The sequence below is a fragment of the Glycine max genome, chromosome 17, assembly GCF_000004515.6.
Source record: "Glycine max cultivar Williams 82 chromosome 17, Glycine_max_v4.0, whole genome shotgun sequence".
Taxonomy (NCBI): domain Eukaryota; kingdom Viridiplantae; phylum Streptophyta; class Magnoliopsida; order Fabales; family Fabaceae; genus Glycine; species Glycine max.
In genome coordinates, this window is record NC_038253.2 from 12,067,319 (window position 1) to 12,085,219 (window position 17,901).

The following is a 17,901-nucleotide window of genomic DNA, read 5'->3' on the forward strand; positions in this document are numbered from 1 at the left end:
CCATCCAAATATTGAACCAAAATCCTATTTATTTTATCAAAATTCCTAAATAACTCGTAGGTAAATTTTAATTAAACAACGTTTCCAAAATATTCTTACCTAAACATAAAATCCTAATCAAATACTCTTTCGAAAAATAAAATCTTGAAAAAAAGAAAAAAGATTTCTTGTGTAAAAGATAAAATCTTGAAAAAGAAAAAGTTATTATTTCATTTAAGAATAAAATCTCATCCGATTAATAAAAGACACCAATATGATTAATAATAACATAATTGTAACGGTAATAACTCAATTCGAATTGATCCTAATCTACTATGCACAATATATATAATTCGCTTCGCCAAAAAGGTGAATGACTTAAATTAAGCAATCGCATCATCTTCTCTGTGTTTTACATCCCTCTTGCACCGTTCAGAGGGAAGATTTGATCAATGGAAAACGAGAATTGCACTTTTGTTGCTCAGCCTATTCAAAGAAAGCGCAAACGTTATGCCATTCGTGATTTCCCAGAAGGATGTGGCTCCTTTGGCAAAAGGGTTGATCCTAACACTTTTCGCCAATTAAATGACACTATTTTGGAGTTGGGACTGCAAGATTTGGAAGATGAAGAATTGATAAGTGCCGCTGAAGTTGTTGTAGCGTGTGACTCCTCCAATGTGTCAAAGTTTTCTTCTTTTTCAGAAGGGGTTCTTTGTGATGGTTCAGAATTCTCATCATCTGATGGCAACAACATAGATGGTTCCGATGCTGGTTTGAAGGAGAAGGCTGAAACTAAAGAGCCTCCTCGAAGAGAATTAATCAGAGACTTTCCTCCTTTATGTGGACCACATGCTTATGCAGATCATGTGTGTAGATTGCAAGGCATTGAAGATGATGATACTGATGCAGAAGAATTGGGTAATGATGTTCAAGACGAATCCATGTGCCTGAAACAGGAGGTCAGTTAAGTTGATTCTGAAGTGAATGGTTCAAGAAAGTGAAGAATTGTGTTGTTACATATGTCATAAACTAAACTGCATGTTCAATTTTTCCTCTTTTATCAATGGTTTTCCTTGACTTTGTTGTTTATTAGCAATTCCTTACATCTTCTTGTACACATTACTATTCTATTATGATCTCTAGTTCTTTTGTATGGTGTTATCTAGCTTTTATCCGTCCCTGCTTTCTTTTTCTTTCTTTCTTTATTTCTTTCTCATCTCACACTTTTCATAAAATCGAAGATTAATTGCAAAAGAATTATAAAGACTAAAATCATAATTGACTAATTTTAAAGGATGAAAAAAATTCTCAACCCTTCGGATTAAAAATTTGTCTACCATTGAGTTTAAAGTATATAGATTTACTCTTTTCTGCTGAAGTTTAATTTACATTTAGGAGATTTGGGCCAAAAAGATTAAATTCTTAATCATTGAATCACAAAAACTCTAGTACCATATCAAGAGTCAATTCCTTCCATTTTTATTTATTCTTTCTTCTTTTCATCCATAAACCTCAAAAATTAGATGTGCGCTTATCATTACTCGTCAGAATTTTACAATTGAACAAATCAATGGATTCCTTTTTTTGCTGGGCAATCAATGGATTGACTTTGCTGAATCAAGGCATAATAGTTAGGCTCAGAATTATAGTCATTTGCCGATTGCCATGTATGACACTATGTTACACGCACTTTCCCCCTGTTTTTTTTGCAACTGAAGCAAAATATTCTAAGATTGCATTACATGTGATGTGAATAAGCCCTCTATCATGTCAGCAAATGTCAGAGTTTTTCGTGAAGCAATAAGAAAGTAAAGCAATAAAAATTCACATAGTCAATCATCTTGAAGTAAAACTATAAAAGGGTTCATCAAGTAAGAAAAAAGACATGTTGCCACAGTCAGATAGAAGTCATCCCTTTAAGCCTACCCACGAATCCACGACCTTCTGGAACAAGGGTGGCAATAAAATTTAAGTTTAGGATTTCATACAAATTATCTAAACCTCATATTAATATCCCTCCATACAGTCATACCAATAGGTGCTAAATTTATATCCCAGTAGCTGAGTGTTAAGAACCAAAGGGATACCTAGCATTCGAGGCCTAGGTGCCTCCAGAGAAAAGGTAAGGAAAGAGAGTACTGTATTATTGCTTAACCATTTTTGGAGTACATTGTTAGTATTTATAGAGTTCTTTGTAGCTGTTCTCATCTAACAATTTTCTAATGGTTTGTTGGCATCTAGCCTTGAAGTAATGAAAAGTTACAAAATAGCAAAAAGAGGATCACAATCCTAACGGATTAGTACTCTCAGCCGACAAGGGATCTTCAGGAGCGCCACTACCATCAGGAGCAATGCTGCCAGGACACTCCCTGCTCCACTACTTGCTTACGAAGTCCTTGAGGTAATATGGTTTGCGAGTTTCCCTTTTTAGCCTTGGTCCTTCTCCCTTCTCTGTTTCTGTATTCTCTTGCTGTGCCCTTGCTGTTTGCTGTGTTGTTTCTGCATTTTGTTGCTCCCTTGCTGCATTCTCCTTTTGTGTGAGTCTGTTCTCAACATCCCCTTGCGCTTCCAAAATAACCTTGTCCTCAAGGTTATAATCCGCTTTCAATTGTGCCCAAGGTTCCCATGATGTGTCTTCAGGTAGTAGGCCAGCCCATTGCACAAGGACAAGTAATTCACTATCCTTCTCTGACTGAGTCCACTTAGTGTCCAAGATAGCTAGAGGAGAAATAAGCGGCTGGTGTTCTTCCGACGAAGCTGGTAGACTAAGAGGGACCTCCGGCGGGGTGGTGGATGGAGTATATGGCTTGAGTAGTGAGCAGTGAAATACTGGATGTATGCGTGATGACTCTGGCAAGTCAAGCTTATAGGCTACAGGCCCTATCCTTTGCACATTGCGGAAAGGCCCATAGAACCTTTTGGCCAATTTTGAATATTGACTTCCAGTAGTCGTTGACTGGCGCTGAGGTCGTAATTTGACCAAGACCTGCGCGCCTTCCTTAAATTGAACATCCCTTCGTTGTTTGTTCGCACTCTCCTTCATTTTCTACTGATCCTTTAATAACTTTTTTGTCAAACTAGAAATCATGGTGTCACGCTCGGTCAACTAATCATCCACTGCCGCCACATTGGAATCACCGGCCACATACTAAGGGATATTAGGGGGCTTCTTGCCAAAGGTGATTTCATATGGTGACTTACCGGTAGCAGAGTGGATGGATGTGTTGTACGACCACTCCGCCCACAGGAGGAAATGTCCCCATGTCGGTTTTTGGTGGACTAAAGCTCGGAGGTAATGCTCGATTATGCGATTCATCACCTCTATCTGGCCATTCGTTTAGGGGTGATACGCCGTGCTCATCTTGAGTTTGGTACCGCTTAGCTTGAATAGTTCTTGCCAAAAGCGACTCACGAACAGGGGATCTCGGTAGAAGATGAGGCTTCGTGGCATGCCATGGATTTTGCCGGCAATCTCCATAAATATCCTGGCCATAGTGGCAGTGGTGTAGTGCGTTGGAAGCAAACCTATGTACACCCCTAGCTTTTCGCGCCGGCATGGGAAGTGGACAGAGTAACCCCGAGCTGTTGCGGTGATCGTTCTTGGTCTGTTGACATACTCTATGCAAGAAGAGATAAATAGCTTGACATCCTGCTTCATGGAAGGCCAGACAAAATTTTCGTTAATGCGTCCCAAAGTTTTTGCATTGCCCATATGGCCGCCTGTGGGGGTGTGGTGAAACTCAGTGAGAATAGTGGGGATGACCTGGAGACCCTTAGGAAGCCATATACGACCATTTTGAAGGATGAAGTCGTCGCATATGGAGCAGTCAGGGTATTTGGAAGGATCGGCTTGAATTCGTTGACGAAATTCGAGGAAGGCGGAGTTGTGGAGGAGCTCCTGTTTAAGTTCCTGCAAGAAATGATAATTGGGAACCGTTGGAAGAAAGAGTTGGGTAGAGGGGGCTTCTGTCCGTCGGGAAATAACCCAATAAGCGTGCCAAATAATGTTGTTGTTCTGGTGTCTAGATGAGTTGGCCCATGCAGTGGTCCGTGAGAATGGTGAAGGGATTGTCCAACAAGTACTGCCTCCATTTTTTAATGGCGGTGGTGATGGCGGTGAGTTCTCTGACATACGTGGATGCACGAAGAAGCCTAGGGCAGAAAGGTTTACCAAAGAAGGCTATTGGGTGGTTCTTTTGGGACAGGACTGCTCCCATGCCGACACCGGAGGCGTCAGTCTCGACGCTGAATAGGATGGAGAAGTCTGGCAAGCTTAGCACAGGTGCATTACACAGAGCCTGCTTCAGGTTGAGGAAAGCTTGTTCAGCGTCAGCATTCCAGTGAAAGGAGTCTTTAGTTAGGAGAGCTGTGAGGGGAGCTGCGAGTGAGGAATAGCCTTTAATGAACCTTCTGTAAAATCCCGACAACCCTAGGAAGCCTCGTAGGGCTCGAGTGGATCGGGGAACGGGCCAATTCTGGACTGCCTCAATCTTAGCTGACACTGGTTCCACTCCCCGGCAAGACGCAATGTGACCAAGATATTCCACCTGAGAAGTTGCAAAAGAACACTTTGAAAGCTTAAAAAAAAATTAGTGCAAGCTAAGGATTTCAAAAGCTTTGCAAAGGTGCTCCAAGTGTTCTGGGAATGATTTGCTATAAATCAGAATATCATCAAAAAAGATGGTAACGAATTTACGCAAATAAGGACCGAAGGTGCTGTTCATTGTCGCCTGAAAAGTGGACGGAGCGTTGCAGAGGCCGAACGGCATTACAAGGAACTCGTAATGGCCGGGGTGCGTCCGGAAGGCTGTCTTGGCGATATCAGACTCCGCCATTAGAATCTGGTGGTAGCCCTGCATGAGGTCTAGTTTGGAAAACCAAGTGGCGCTACCCAGTTCCTCCAGAAGTTCGTCAATTTTGGGTATTGGAAATCGGTCCTTAATCATTAGGGCGTTCAAAGCCCTATAATCAACACAAAATCGCCAAGAGTCGTCCCTTTTCTTAACTAGCAGGACCGACGATGAGAAGGGGCTTGTGCTTGGTCTGATGATGCCAGATTGAAGCATATTGGCCACTTGAGTCTCAATTTCATGTTTTTGGAAGTAGGGGTAACAGTATGGTTTAACATTGACAGGAATTGTGTGAGGTTGAAGAAGGATAAAGTGATTGGTGGGTCAGGGAGGGGGAAGGGTGGTGGGTTGTTGAAATAGAGGGGCGAAGTCTGTGATTAAGGCGGAAATAGCAGGATGAGGGGTCGAGGAAGTGATGGGGGAAGGGGAGGCGTGTATGTGAAAAAAGGCACTGGCAGAGTTCGTCTGGATTAGTTGTTGGAGTTGTGGTGGGGAGATGGCTTCTAAGTCTTTGGTGGTGGTATCTCCTTTAAGTTCAATGATATTGCCACTGTGGACAAATTTCATGGTCAAGGTGTTATAGTCCGTCAACATCGGACCAAGGGACTTTTAGCCAATGAACACTGAGGACCACATCAACTCCGCTTATGGGTAAGACATGTAAATCAGTGGTGAAAGAGTAGCCCTGGCTTTGGATGAAAGCTGATGGGCATAAGTGGTGGCACTCTATCGTTGCCGTTGCCAACAAGGACACGAAAGGTTGGGATTGACAGTGGTGAGACTGAGGTGCCTGACTAGCCGAGCCTACACGAAGTTGTGCGTGCTGTCGCCGTCGATGAGGATGACGATGGGCTGGTTGGCGATGTGGCCCAACAGGCGTAGTGTGTCGGAGTGACCCAAAAGTGCACAAAAGCTGATCTGGGCCTGGAGCGGGTCTTGTTGGTTTGGGTCCTCGAGACACGGGTCAGGGTTTGTTATATTAGGGTTCGAAAGCTCCTCGAGCTTGTTGTCTTCTGCGATGAGTAAAAAGAACCGTGAGGCGCAGTGATGCCCTCGCGTGTAGCACTCATCACAGTTGAAGCAGAGGCCGTGCTCCCGGCGGCTTGCGATCTCGGCGGGGGTCAGGCGCTTCCATGGTAAGGGAGGGGGTTTGGCCGACGAAGGTAACAAGGGTGGGGTTGCTGAGGGTAAAGGAGGTGGTGGTGTGGGAAACGAAGATGGTGTTGGGGGTGTGGGGCCGGGGTAGTGCGATTGTGGTAGGGACGACGTTGCTCCGCGAGCTTGTCCTCCTGGAGACGTTCCAACCCGACGGCTTGGACAAGGGTCAGAGGCTGGAGAACTTGGACCTCGCGGCGAATATCGAGGTTCAAACCCGAGACGAAGCAACTCAGGAGGAGAGATGGCGGAAGATCAACTATCCGATTTGCCTGAGCTTTAAACTGATGCAGATACTCACTCACCGAACCTGTTTGGGTTAGCTTGAAGAGGATTCCCGTAGGGTCCTCGTATGGTGAATGCGCAAAACGGGTCTCGATGGCCTGCAAAAATCCTGCCCAAGTGGGGAACTGGTGGTTGCACATCATCCACTGGAAACACGCTAAGGTGGGTCCTTCCATGGTGAAGGAAATGATGGTTAGACACTCTGGTTCTGGGGTGAAGTGATAGGCAAAAAACTGAGTGATTTTGAACACCCACCCAGAAGGGTCGGTGCCATCAAATTTAGGGACATCAAGTTTCATTTTGGGAGTGTTGATGAGGGTGGTTTTTGGTACAGGTTAGGCGAGGAAGAAGGTGAGGCTGAGGAGTTGGTAGTGTTTTCGAGATTGGCCATGCGAAGGAGGAGATCTTCTAATTTGTCAGTAACGGCAATTTGGCTAGAAGCAAGCTGGGAGAAGCTAAGGAGCGCTAATTGATGTCCTTGAAGCAGTTTGTTATTGATGTCCTTCATCCGGGGAGCGCTAATGTTTCCAAGGCTGAACTGAAGGAGAAGCTAAGGAGAATGTATGACGGGAAAGGCACCAACCTTGTATTTGTCTTCAAGTTCCGAACTCATTTTGGTGGTGGCAAATCCACTGGGTTTGGTGTTTAATTTATATGATTCAGTTGAGAATGCTAAGAAGTGTGAGCCTAAGTACAGGCTTATCAGGAAAGGAAGAGAAATCAAGGAAGCAAATGAAGGAGAGAAAGAATAGAGCTAAGAAGATTCGTGGAGTTCAGAAGACCAAGGCTTCTGATGCTGCCAAGACTGGAAAAAAGAAATGAGTTTTCAAACATCCTGTCCTAATTTTAAGGTTCTTTCGCTCTTAGTATTTTTAATAGCTTTCCTAGAATGAGATATTTTTCTGTAAGTGTTGCATTAACTGATGTCCAGTTATAGATTGAGTAGTGGCATGATCAATTTTGAGAATTCAGTTGAACACTTTTGTTTTCAAATATTTAGTGTTGTGTTAAAGAATTCCGGTGTTGCTTGATTTGGGATGGACCAGTCGACTATTGTCACAAAAGCATTTTAAGTGCCTTGTTATGACTGATAATAGTCTAATATTTGTACTCCATTTAGTCCATGAAAGCCAATATGTAAATTACTCCCTTCTGCAGCCTATTAAGATGCCTACTCAAAAGTTGTGTTTAAAGAGGTTGTCAATTTTTGAATTCCTACTTTCCTTGTCCTTGAATTTGAATGGGAAGTTAGAAAAAATGAAATGCCTAGGAAAATGACACAGGAACCAAATTTGAAAGAAAATGTTGCTACAGTTATATCCAGTCTGGTCACCGGTGTAAAGTACACCAAATATTTTAAGAATGATCAATATATGCAGCAACTTGTATTTTTAATTAAATCAAGGTGCTCATGAGCTAAGTCAATTGTGAGGTATGCACTATGATGTGAACCGGGTTAAGGTAAAAATAGAATCAAAGGAATCAAACCATAACTCATTTTCACACATACAAATTCAAATGATGAACTGAACCTTTGGTTTGAGTGCCAGAAGAACAGAACAGAAGATTGCAAATCAAGTCCAGTCAGCACGAAAGAGCATACGCTAGTTACAATGTGGATTATATATGCTCAAGTAGCGTATGACTGATCTGCATCTTTGTAGCGCAGAATAAACAATCCACATTTTACTGTGTAGTATGAAAATGTGAATTCCTAGCCATTTATAGTTTATTAAATTATACGTGTAGCAGTGATATAATAATAGCAATATAGGCAAAATTAAAACCAATAAAGTTATGGTTCATTTGTTAACAAATATGCTCGTTTGGAATAGCAAGCTACAAGCTTTCCTTTCTTGTAAAAGATAAAAAAGTTCACTTATATAATTCTTTCATTCATGCTTGAAACAAGTAAAATAATCCAACTAAGCATAAACTAATACAAGTAGAAGGATAAGAAAAACCAGTAAATGATCAAACCAAACTGTATTTTATTCATATTCCATGTAGTCTTAGATACATGGAAATTTGATCACATGAACCCCATTATTCTAGTCCCTTTTTTTGACACAAGTAAATTAACAAGAAACAACATTGAGTGACACTACTTAATTATAACAAACAAATTAACGGAATAAGTGATGACTAGTACTACTTATTAGTTGTAGTATGTTCCTGGGGTTTGGAACCAGTGCATGTATATTTAATTTCCTTTCTCATAAATCTGGACTTTGGTGTCATAAGTAGCACCAGGCTTCCAATTAGCAGGGATTGGGTTATTTGAAGGCAGCCAATATCCATAGCCAACTTGAAACCTCAAGAGAATTGCACCACTGGGTGGGTTAGCATAGTCAAACACTGCCCCATACACCCTGCGTAGTGGCTCCCAACGTTTCTGCCCTCTCTGCACAACATTTCAATAACCAAATTCAGTTCAACTACACAGAGGGACAAGTATTTTGAACGTATGGAAGCACTCTCAAGTAATACTAAACTAACTAAATCAACCATTAAAGCAAATACACATGCCTATATATAGTAAAGTTGCAGTTTCTATCTACTAATTGATTTAAAAATCATTGTACATTAAGAATTGAATGTATGATAAATTTATCGGTTGAATAGTCATATATTGTCAATCAATCATAAATTCTGTTGTTATTAGTAGAACTTTTAAGGTAGTTATTATAAAAATTAACAAATCTATCATATATGATGATTTGTAACTCAATGATAATGTACAATTATTTTACATTGTCAATGCATAACCTATGTTTTCTACATGCGTGTGGGAGCACGTGCATGTATATATACCTGCCACATCTCAACAGCCGTGATGTCGCGTACTCCATTTACGTTGAGAAGCAGGACAGCTAAGTAGCCAGGGTTTTTGCTGCTCTTGTGGACACGGAGCTTAATGTTAGAAGGGTAGTTACAGGGAACCCTTGTGAATGCAATATCCACCACCCCGCGTTTGAACAGCTCCTTAGAAGCAGCTACGTTGCGTGCCAATCCTGAGAATCCACGTTTGCTCATTATGAAGTCTGTTCCGTCTCCCGCACCAGAGTCTGTGGCCACCACCTGCACTCCTTTCCCGCAGTATTGTGGAATTTTGCACCTTACCTAACTCACCATTTATATTAACAACATTTAGTAGAAGGATAAAGATGCATAAACACCCTCGTATACTGTTTGACACTTTATGAGAGAAAAAGAGACGAGTGCAAGTATGATTTGACGTGAAAAGAAAAATATAGAGAAAAACAAAGGTTTCAAATCTAGGTTCATAATATATATAATGCCCATATCATTAATTAGTCTTAGTAGAAATACCTCGCATTCCATGTAAATATTTTGTTGTAGTTAATGATGATGATGAAGCCTTGTTTTACTGAGGATTGTTAGAAATAATAAAATATTGATTAATGAAAAGAAAGGAAAGGGAAGTACCCAATAACATGTGCCACAGCCAGCACCATTCCTCCATAGCCCAGATACAGCAGCCACACTTCCATTATTAATCGTTCTTCCATATTCTTCAAAGCCACAAGCTCCCCCTAAAATATTACACCAATTGGTCCATCACATTAATTATGTTTCTAAAGAGATGAGTAGTATGATGCCACACAGCCAAAATGTACATTAATTTTATTTCTAAAGAGGGCGTGTTACAGAAGAAGCATGCATATGCATCTTCAGAAGTAAGTAATTAATTCCTCAAATGTTTTAATTTGATAGAAAGAAAACAGTATCTACTATCTAGTTTCAAAGTACAAAGGGTTAGTGGTGAAACATGTAAATGAGCTTCTTGCCCCCTCCCAAAACATGACACAAACACAACCTAGTTCCTAGTCTGCATACAAATATGATACAAACTATTTTATTTATACAAAACAAGCTCATAAAAATGAGTACATAGCTAACTAGCTATAGTTGGCTTACTTGGATTCCCAAGGCCATCAGGGGTATTATAATAGCTTGCTCTGGAGTTCGTAAAGTATTCGTTGCAGCTACATAGTGCAGGGAAGAGCAATATTACACAAACAAGCCCAAGTTGGTGGTTAAGACTTAGTTCCATGCCTAAATGACAAGACAAATTCTCAGGCACAAAGGAGAAAAATGCAGCAAGTAATTAAGAATGACCAATAGTGTGTGACAAGCTAATGTATATATGAAAATGAGAGAATGCTTTGAGATGAGATAGGAAGCAAAGATATAACGGAGTCCTATTTATAGTGTACCTTTAGCTTCAGTTCTTTTACACATACCAGTGTTGCATGGTATTGTCAATTGTCCGGTTTCCCTTGTTTTTTAGTCAGCTTTTTTATGAGTTGAATATAAAGGGTTCTGTGAACTGTTCACTGGTTTTGAATAGAAAAATCTACGGATGAAAATTAAACTCTTGGATAAGCACAGAAGATCAGAACAACACTATTATGCGTTGGATGCGTAATTGAGAAATTTGGGCATATTTTATGTTTTAATCCAACTTTAACTGAAAATAATATATTCTTTTTTCTTCATCTATTTTCTAACTTCTATTTTTTGCCCCTCTAAGTGGTAGTTTTGCGTTTATATATTTTTTGAACAATGGCTTTTAAACTATGGATTGTCAGAGGTTTGCTTATTAATCGGGTCAAAACCAAAGGCTACGAGGTAACGAGGAAACAACAAATTGAAGGAATCTTATAAACACCTTGTATGTTAAGGCCAGACCATATTATTTTATCATTTAAATGAGAGAAGATTTACAACAATGCTATAAAATTTGTCTCAAACGGATCAAAAATGCTATGGAGTTAGTGTGATCTAATGAGACATTGTTAGTTTTGCGACTAATTTGTAATAATAACTATGAAATGTTCCATGAGTTTTTGAATTGAGAAGTCAAATATTACTAATGGGTGGTAATGATCACTAAATGTATTTTTAATGGTAGAATATACGGTCTTTGTAGTAGCTAAGTTTCAAACGCATGACTAACAAGATGTTATAAATGCACAAGTCATTGAATCATTAAAGGTTTTTTTATATGTATTTGTTTTTTATATCTTATATCCTTATTTTGTTTACCTTTGTCATTTTTGAAATTTTTATTTTTTTTATGCATAAATATATTTTAGAAAAATTTAATTCTATGTATATATATATATATATATATATATATATATATATATATATATATATATATATAAATTATATATGAGAATTTTATTCATCATATCTTGATCTTGAAATGCATAATATGATTTATTCTCATATAATTAAGTTTTACGTCTAAGTGATACTTATAATTTTGATTAATTATGGATTAGCCACAACATCTATATTTTAATTAAAATTATATATTAAATTGTTTAAAGATGATATAAGGAATTAGACATAATATTGTGATCAATTATACTTTATATAATGAATTTTATTCCACAGGAATTTTTATTATATTTGTATAATTAATTGGAATAAAATGATATATTATTGTTCATGGTTTACCCACAGGGATCATGAGGTATGCATAATTTGTGAATTTTATCATAAAGTAAATATTTGTGATAAAAATTAAATTATTTTTATGTTGTACCCGTAAAGCATGAATTTGAGTATGTAATTTGATTATTCTATCATAAGGTTTAATGGTTTTGTATTGAATTAAAAATTTAGCCCACAGGCAATTTTTATGTCACAAGATTCAATTTTCTAGTATGTTTACACCGCCTTTGAATTTTGTAGCTTCTCAAACTATTAGTTTTTCCTGATATTCAAGATGATGTTCCCGAACTCAAAGGAGATAACTATAAGATATGGAAGGAGAGAATTCTTCTGCAATTGGGGTGGATGGACATAGACTATGCTATAAGGAAAGACGAACTACCTATAATCACTGATGAAAGTAGTTCAGCTGATGTTGCATTATATGAGCGGTGGGACTACCCAACCGACTCCGCATGATGTTCCTTAAGATCAAAATCTCGGTCGGAATACGTGGTTTTGTTGACCACCATGAAAAGGTCTGAGACTTGCTTAAGGCCATTGATGACCAGTTCATCACTTCAGATAAAGCTTTAGCAAACACCCTGATCATGAATTTCTCCTCTCTTCGGCTCACCAGTGTGAAAGGTGTGCGTGAGTACATAATTAAAATGCGAGATATTTCATCTCAACTTAAGAAATAGGAGGTTGATATGTCTGAGTCTTTCTTGGTGCACTTCATTTTGAACACTCTTCTGCAGGAATATGGGCCGTTTAAGATTTCCTACAGCGCACATAAGGACAAATGGCTTATCAATGAATTAATGACCATGTGTGTTCAGGAAGAAGAAAGGCTTGTAATGGAGATGATATGTCTGAGTCTTTCTTGGTGCACTTCATTTTGAACACTCTTCTGCAGGAATATGGGCCGTTTAAGATTTCCTACAGCGCACATAAGGACAAATGGCTTATCAATGAATTAATGACCATGTGTGTTCAGGAAGAAGAAAGGCTTGTAATGGAGATGAGTGAGAGTCCATTGCTGACAATTGCTTGTTGGAAGAACAAAGCAACTAAGTCTTAAGCTAATCAGAAGGAGATTGGTAAAATACCACCTCAAGCTGAAATTATGAAGGTGGCAAAGTGTTTCTTTTGCAAGAAGAAAGGACACATGAAGAAGAATTTTCCCGGATTCCAAAAATGACTTGAGAAGAAAAGTAAATCAATCCCATTAGTATGTTATGGATCTAATAAGGTTAGTGTTAATAGTAACATTTGGTGGATTAATTCTGGACATACTATCCATATTGAAAATTCTTTACACGGTATGCAAAACCTAAGGAAACCAGTGGGAAGTGAGCAAAACATTTTATCAGGCAATAAGTTAGGCTCACCTGTGGAGTCTATTGGAACTTGCATTTTAACATTAAGTAGTAGCTTTATTTTGAAATTAGAAAGGACCTTTTATGTATCAAGTTTTTCTCGAAACTTAATTTATGTTTATAGACTCGTACATTTTTGGATATTCCTTTAATTTTAAAGACACATCGTTTGAGTTATTTTATAATTCTGAATGTGTTGGGAACGACATCTTATCTGATGGTCTTTATCTTCTTGGTTTAAAAAATTATGCCACTTATAGTTCAATGCATGTTCAAACTGTTATTAAAAGGTGTAATATTAATGAGAATTCCTCTATGTTATGACACCGGAGATTAGGACATATCTCCATTGAGAGGATTAAAAGTTTAGTGAAAAATGGGGTACTCAATACTCTAGATTTTTCTGACTTTAAGACTTGTGTGGACGACATTAAAGGTAAGCAAACCAACATGTCTACGAAAGGTGCTAACATGAGTTCAAGTATATTAGAAATAATTCATACTGATATTTGTTGTCCAGATATGGATGCACGTGGTCAGAAATATTTTATCACCTATATAGATGATTATTCATGATATATGAATGTTTATTTGCTTCATAACAAAAATGAAGCATTAGATGCCTTCAAAGTCTTCAAGGATGAAATTGAGAATCAATGTGACAAGAAAATAAAAATAGTGAGATTAGATAGAGGTGGAGAATATTATGGCAAATATATTGAGAATGGACAAGCACCTGATCTTTTTGCAAAGTTTCTTAAAGAAATGAGATTGTTGCCCAGTACATTATGCCTGGTTCTCCAAATTAGAATGGTGTTGCGGAAAGAAGGAACCAAATATTATTGGACATGGTACGAAGTATGCTTAGCAACTCTAATCTTTCTAAATCCTTGTGGGCTTAAGCACTAAAGACGAAAACGTATACATTAAACTATGTTTCAACCAAGGCTGTCCCAAAGACACTTTTGAGTTGTTTAAAGGTTGGAAACTGAGTTTGAAACGTATGCGCGTTTGGGGTTGTCCGTCTGAGGTGAGAATATATAACCCACAAGAGAAGAAACTTGACCTAAAGACTATTAGTGGATATTTCATTGGATATGCCGAAAGATCTAAAGATTATATGTTTTACTGTCCATATCATATTACTAGGATTGTGGAATCAAGAAATGCCAAATTTCTTGAAAATGACTTGATTAGTGGGAGTGATCAATTGAGGGACATAGGTTCTGAAATTGATTCTATAGTGTCTCAACCTTCCACATCAACTGAAATATTTATTGTAATTCATACCCCTCAAGTTCAAAGGGATGATGAACAACACATGATTGACATTCTACAACCTATTGCTGATAATCCAGTATGTTCTAAAACAAGCCTCATGTCAGTGGTACCTTAAGTTTCATGAAATAATTTCTTCATTTGGTTTTGATGAAAAACCCATGGATAATGCATATACTACAAGGTCAGTAGGAGCAAAATATGTTTTCTTATTTTATATGTAGATGATATTTTACTTGTAGTTAATGATCGGGGTTTACTACATAAGGTGAAACAATTTCTCTCTAAGAATTTTGACATGAAGGATATGGGTAATGCATCTTATGTCATCGGCATTAAGATTCATAGAGATAGACCTTGAGGTATTTTAGGTTTATCAAAGGAAACCTATATTAACAAAATTTTAGAGAGATTTCAGATGAAAGATTGTTTACCAAATGTTGCTCCCATTGTGAAGGGTGATAGGTTTAATTTGAACCAATGCCCAAAGAATGACTTTGAGAGGGAACAAATGAAAAACATTTCTTATGCTTCAGTTGTTCGAAGCCTCATGTATGCTCAAGTGTGCACAAGGCCTGACATTGCTTTTGTAGTTGTAATGTTAGGAAGATATTATAGTAACCCATGTATTGACCACTAGAGAGTTGCTAAGAAAGTGATGAGGTGCCTTCAGGAGACCAAAGATTACATGTTTATGTATAGACAGACAGACAATCTAGATGTGATTGGTTATTCAGACTCAGACTTTGCTGGTTGTGTTGACTCTTGCAAATCAACATCTGGGTACATTTTCATGATGGCTGGTGGAGCTATTTCATGGAGGAGTGTTAAGCAGACTTTGACTACTACTTCTACCATGGAAGCTGAGTTTGTCTCTTGTTTTGAGGCTACATCACATGGTGTGTGACTCAAGAGTTTCTTTTCTGGACTGAAGATAGTTGATACTATTTCAAAGCCTTTGAGAATTTTCTGCGATAACTTAGTTGCTGTCTTTATGGCTAAGAATAACAAAAGTGGAAGTCCAAGTAAGCACATCGACATTAAATACTTAGTCATTAGAGAAAGAGTAAAAGACGAGAAAGTGGTCATTGAACATATAAGCACTCACTGATCCTTTAACTAAGGGCATGCCACCGTTTAAATTTAAGGATCATGTAGAAAGAATGAGACTTGGTTCCACTTTATAATTATATACGTACAAGTTAAAATTGAAACTTTTATATTGTGATATTTTCTCATATTCAGGTGCACATTGATTTATTTGAGAAAAATTATGTTTTTGACCAAAATAAACATTAGGTTTATTTATTAAGTTTTATTACCACTTTGAGTATACTGCTTGGGAAATTGAATATATTGTAATCATGGATGATATTACTCGTTATAAGTAACCATTAATCATATAATTATCCATATTTCAATTACCCATAAACCAATAATCATATAATTTAACATCTATTATTTTATGAGTAATTGAAATAATCATTAATTTGAAATTAAATAACCTTATAAATTTGGTTACTTTGGTAACTAACAAATTCATCATACATTTAATTCCAACCAAATATATGGTCTGCACATATTTATTGCTATTAACTATACATAGTCATTTTATTAATTTCATTCCAAGCCAAATAAATATCATACATTCACATTATAACCAATAAAATAATAGAAATTCAATCACATTGAAACAAATGTATAACATATACATATTTACTGATAGACATAATTTTAAAACATTCATGTTAATTTAATTGCAGGGCATAAACTTTCAATCCTTTAATCATATTTAATAATAATATTAAGAAAAAAATGAACAAGTGAGATTGAGAATAACAAAATGTAGATTGCAAATAGCAATTCCAAAGATTTCCCCTCTTTTTTTCCGGGAAAGGAACAATGAAGGAAATAAGAAAGTGCATGCAGGCGCTTTACTTTTAGTTCCAAGGAATAGGAACAACGTACATGACTAGCCACTTTTTTTCTTTCTCCAATATTATACTTTCTAAAATAAATCAACAATTTTTATTTTTTATTTATTTACAAAATATCATATTTGCAGTGGAAAAATAAAATTTTAAAATTTCATAATTAGGGTTTATAATAATTGGAAGAAAATAAATTATTATTGGAAAATCAGAAATTTCATAACATATGTTCTGATATCACATGTAAAATTTTAAGGGTTCCCTAGATTAACAATTATCCAAAAAATAGGATTTTGAAACTTATGATTCTCACAAATAATAAATGAACAATGCATATCTTTCTCCATAGTGAGATTTTTCTCCTGTGTACTTTGATTTCTTGAAAAAATGATAAAAACAAGATTTTAGTCCATTGAATATTCTTTCTGTGTCTCTACGTTTTGTGATGGTGATGGTTAGACTCTCTCTAGTCTGAAGGGACCTTATTTCACATCAGTGGGTATTAACCCTTACTATAACAACTACTCCTGTTAGGTAACAGTTACCTTTAGAAACTTCTCATATTCAACCCAATTACAATTTAGTTCTTAATTATTAATTATTTATTTATTAGTTCATACATAAGTCACATGTCACTTACATGAGACATCAATTTTAACATCTATTCTAAAACGAATCTGAGAGGAAGAAAGAATGTAAGGACGTATCGTAAATATAAAAACTAACATAATATGTTTTTATTTACAGTTATAATACTCTTAGCTTATTATTAACTCTATTTTTCTTTATTTTATTATTTTATAAAAGGAAACCTATTTTACAACTATTAAATGTATAAATAAAATATTTTTTTATTTTCTAAGAACATATATTTATTTTATTTGCCTTAAAATCATTATTTTAATTAATAAAATCATTTATTCTTATTTATTTAATTAAAAAAATCTCATTATTTTCCTAATATTCTATGTATTTTTAAATAAAATTATTTTCAATTTATTTTACAAAAAATAGGATATTACATATACTGAATTCTATAAAAAAAAAGGTTGTATATTCAAAATTTTAAACAAATTCATAATTATGAAAAAAAACCTCCCTTAAGAGAAGTGAATGTCATTTTCCATAAAATGTGTATCATTTTTATTTCTTTTAGAGTTTATGAACTATTTGAGTCTTGCGAGATCTTTGTCGTCCATAATGATCATATCCAACAACTCGAACAAGATTATTTGTCACAGATAATACATGTGATCTAGACTAAGAAAAAATTAAGAACTATTTTTATTTCCGATTAATAGGGGTGTGTATATAGATCGATCGGGCCAGTTTAAGACTTAGCTCGTGAAGCTTGTGTTTTAAACGAGTCGAACAAATCTGATATGTGAAATAAATGATTTTTTTTTTAAAGATCGTATCTTACTCGCCAAATCCACTAATAAACATACTAGTCCTTGGACCCAAAAATGATTTAAAAAAATATTTTTTGAAAAATAAATAATGCATAAAATTAGAAGATTTTTTTCTTTCATATTTTAAGTTAAAATATATCACACTAAAATATATAAACTT

The 17,901-nt window shown here is 36.5% G+C and overlaps 3 protein-coding genes across 3 annotated transcripts; 2 read left to right on the forward strand and 1 right to left on the reverse strand.

Moving 5' to 3' along the window:
- Positions 1-331: 331 nt before the first annotated feature.
- On the forward strand, positions 332-6,743 carry LOC112999972 (uncharacterized). Its single transcript, XM_026126501.2, has 2 exons — positions 332-938; positions 2,221-6,743. Exons 1-2 carry the CDS (start codon positions 432-434, stop codon positions 2,224-2,226), a joined length of 513 nt encoding a protein of 170 aa, XP_025982286.1. The 5' UTR covers positions 332-431; the 3' UTR covers positions 2,227-6,743.
- LOC106796631 (40S ribosomal protein S24-1) lies at positions 6,742-7,091 on the forward strand. The gene is made up of 2 exons (XM_014769525.1): positions 6,742-6,855; positions 6,933-7,091. The coding sequence occupies exons 1-2, from the start codon at positions 6,742-6,744 to the stop codon at positions 7,089-7,091; spliced, it is 273 nt and encodes a 90-aa protein (XP_014625011.1).
- Positions 7,092-8,240: 1,149 nt separating this feature from the next.
- On the reverse strand, positions 8,241-11,387 carry LOC100776296 (expansin-like B1). The gene is made up of 4 exons (XM_003549895.5): positions 10,212-11,387; positions 9,720-9,826; positions 9,084-9,392; positions 8,241-8,673 (listed from the first exon to the last, which is right to left on the reverse strand). Exons 1-4 carry the CDS (start codon positions 10,345-10,347, stop codon positions 8,473-8,475), a joined length of 753 nt encoding a protein of 250 aa, XP_003549943.1. The 5' UTR covers positions 10,348-11,387; the 3' UTR covers positions 8,241-8,472.
- Positions 11,388-17,901: the final 6,514 nt, after the last annotated feature.

Excerpts from the sequence above, each read along its gene's own strand:
- LOC112999972 (XM_026126501.2), top strand. The coding sequence starts at position 432 with ATGGAAAACGAGAATTGCACTTTTGTTGCTCAGCCTATTCAAAGAAAG.
- LOC106796631 (XM_014769525.1), top strand. The coding sequence starts at position 6,742 with ATGTCCTTGAAGCAGTTTGTTATTGATGTCCTTCATCCGGGGAGCGCT. Across the intron at positions 6,856-6,932 it reads ACGGGAAAGGCACCAACCTT|TTGAGAATGCTAAGAAGTGT; the intron begins GTATTTGTCTTC and ends TATATGATTCAG.
- LOC100776296 (XM_003549895.5), bottom strand. The coding sequence starts at position 10,347 with ATGGAACTAAGTCTTAACCACCAACTTGGGCTTGTTTGTGTAATATTG. Across the intron at positions 9,827-10,211 it reads TGATGGCCTTGGGAATCCAA|GGGGAGCTTGTGGCTTTGAA; the intron begins GTAAGCCAACTA and ends GTAATATTTTAG. Across the intron at positions 8,674-9,083 it reads CGGCTGTTGAGATGTGGCAG|AGAGGGCAGAAACGTTGGGA; the intron begins GTATATATACAT and ends AATGTTGTGCAG.